Source organism: Cyprinodon variegatus, unplaced genomic scaffold, assembly GCF_000732505.1.
Source record: "Cyprinodon variegatus isolate N-32 unplaced genomic scaffold, C_variegatus-1.0 Scaffold1837, whole genome shotgun sequence".
Classification (NCBI taxonomy): domain Eukaryota; kingdom Metazoa; phylum Chordata; class Actinopteri; order Cyprinodontiformes; family Cyprinodontidae; genus Cyprinodon; species Cyprinodon variegatus.
The window spans coordinates 1-1,347 of NW_015152290.1; the positions used below are offsets into that span (position 1 = coordinate 1).

Genomic DNA, 1,347 nt, shown 5'->3' on the forward strand with positions numbered 1-1,347 from the left:
GAACATCTACTGACCCACAGAACATCTACTGACCCACAGAACATCTACTGACCCACAGAACATCTACTGACCCACAGAACATCTACCTGATCCACAGAACATCTACTGACCCACAGAACATCTACCTGATCCACAGAACATCTACCTGAAGACCAGAACATCTACCTGATCCACAGAACATCTACATGAAGACCAGAACATCTTCTATGTACCTGAGGTTGGGTTCACGTTGTCCTTCAACTCTTTGACTTTAGCCGTCACCTGGAAAAGGAAAAAAAGATTCAGAAGATTCATCAACAACATCAGCACCATGAGTCCAATCTAAGCGGTTCTAGATCCAGGACATAGTCCAGAACAACTTCAGGGAACCTGTCTATGTAACCGGACCTCTGGACCCAAAGGTTCTGGCCTGGGACTGGACCAGGACCAGCAGATGACATACATGGCTGGCTGTGGAACCGGACCTAGGGGAACCTCCTGATGCTGTCAAACTCACAGCAGACACGGATCGTCCAAGCTCCTGAGCGATCTTCTCCCATCGGCCTGGAGTTCCTCCAGGGAATTTGACCATCAACCTGCTAAGGAGGCTGAAGTCGTCTTCTGTCCATTCTGACACCTAAGACAGAGGGACAGCCAGAGGTCAGAAGGAACAGAATAAGGACAGGTTGTCTAAGAGAGCCCTAGGTTTCCCACCTTCTTCTTGGGACCTTTCAGGTCCTGCAGCCAGTCGTCCATTTGGTCTTCAATGTCCTCAATGGATGTGGTCTGGTCATAGTTCTGGTGGTTCTGGTTCTCTGAAGGTACATAAACTGGAAATTCCACTTTGGGCTTCTTGACTTTTGGTCGTTTCTCTCCTGTGAAGGCAGAAGCAGGAGGAGAGATCAGAAGGAACCATGAGTTCTTCATCGGTTCTAGGTTAGGTTCCAAAGAACAGAAGCCTGGAAGGAGAAGATGGGGTTTACTTGGAGCAACTTCCTGTTCAGCTTCAGCCTCCTGTTCCGTCTTCATTTGCTGATAGTCCTCATAGTACTGCTTCACCTCCTGGAACACAGAGACCTGGACTGAGAAGAGGCAAGAACCAGAACCTTGGTGGAAACCAGCGAATACACAGAGACCAGGACTAGAGGAACCCAGGAGACCAAGATCCAGACTAGAGACCAGGACTACAGCTTAGCCCATGGAGACCTAAGACCAAGGTCCAGAACAGAGACCAAGACTACAGCTGAGACCAAGGTCCAGACTAGAGACCAAGACTACAGCTGAGACCAAGGTCCAGAACAGAGACCAGGACTACAGCTGAGACCAAGGTCCAGACTAGAGACCAAGACTACAGCTGAGACCAAGGTC

At 49.4% G+C, this 1,347-nt stretch overlaps 1 protein-coding gene across 1 annotated transcript in view; it reads right to left on the reverse strand.

The window, feature by feature from the left end:
- Positions 1-135: 135 nt before the first annotated feature.
- Positions 136-1,347, reverse strand: part of dnajc1 (DnaJ heat shock protein family (Hsp40) member C1) — a 9,976-nt gene continuing 8,764 nt past the window's right edge. Inside the window, exons 7-10 of the mRNA XM_015404720.1 lie at positions 963-1,041; positions 694-854; positions 497-616; positions 136-261 (exon numbers count right to left, since the gene is read on the reverse strand). Of these exons, the coding sequence (XP_015260206.1) occupies positions 205-261; positions 497-616; positions 694-854; positions 963-1,041 (417 nt within the window). The 3' untranslated portion in view covers positions 136-204. The remainder of the gene's footprint in view (positions 262-496; positions 617-693; positions 855-962; positions 1,042-1,347) is intronic.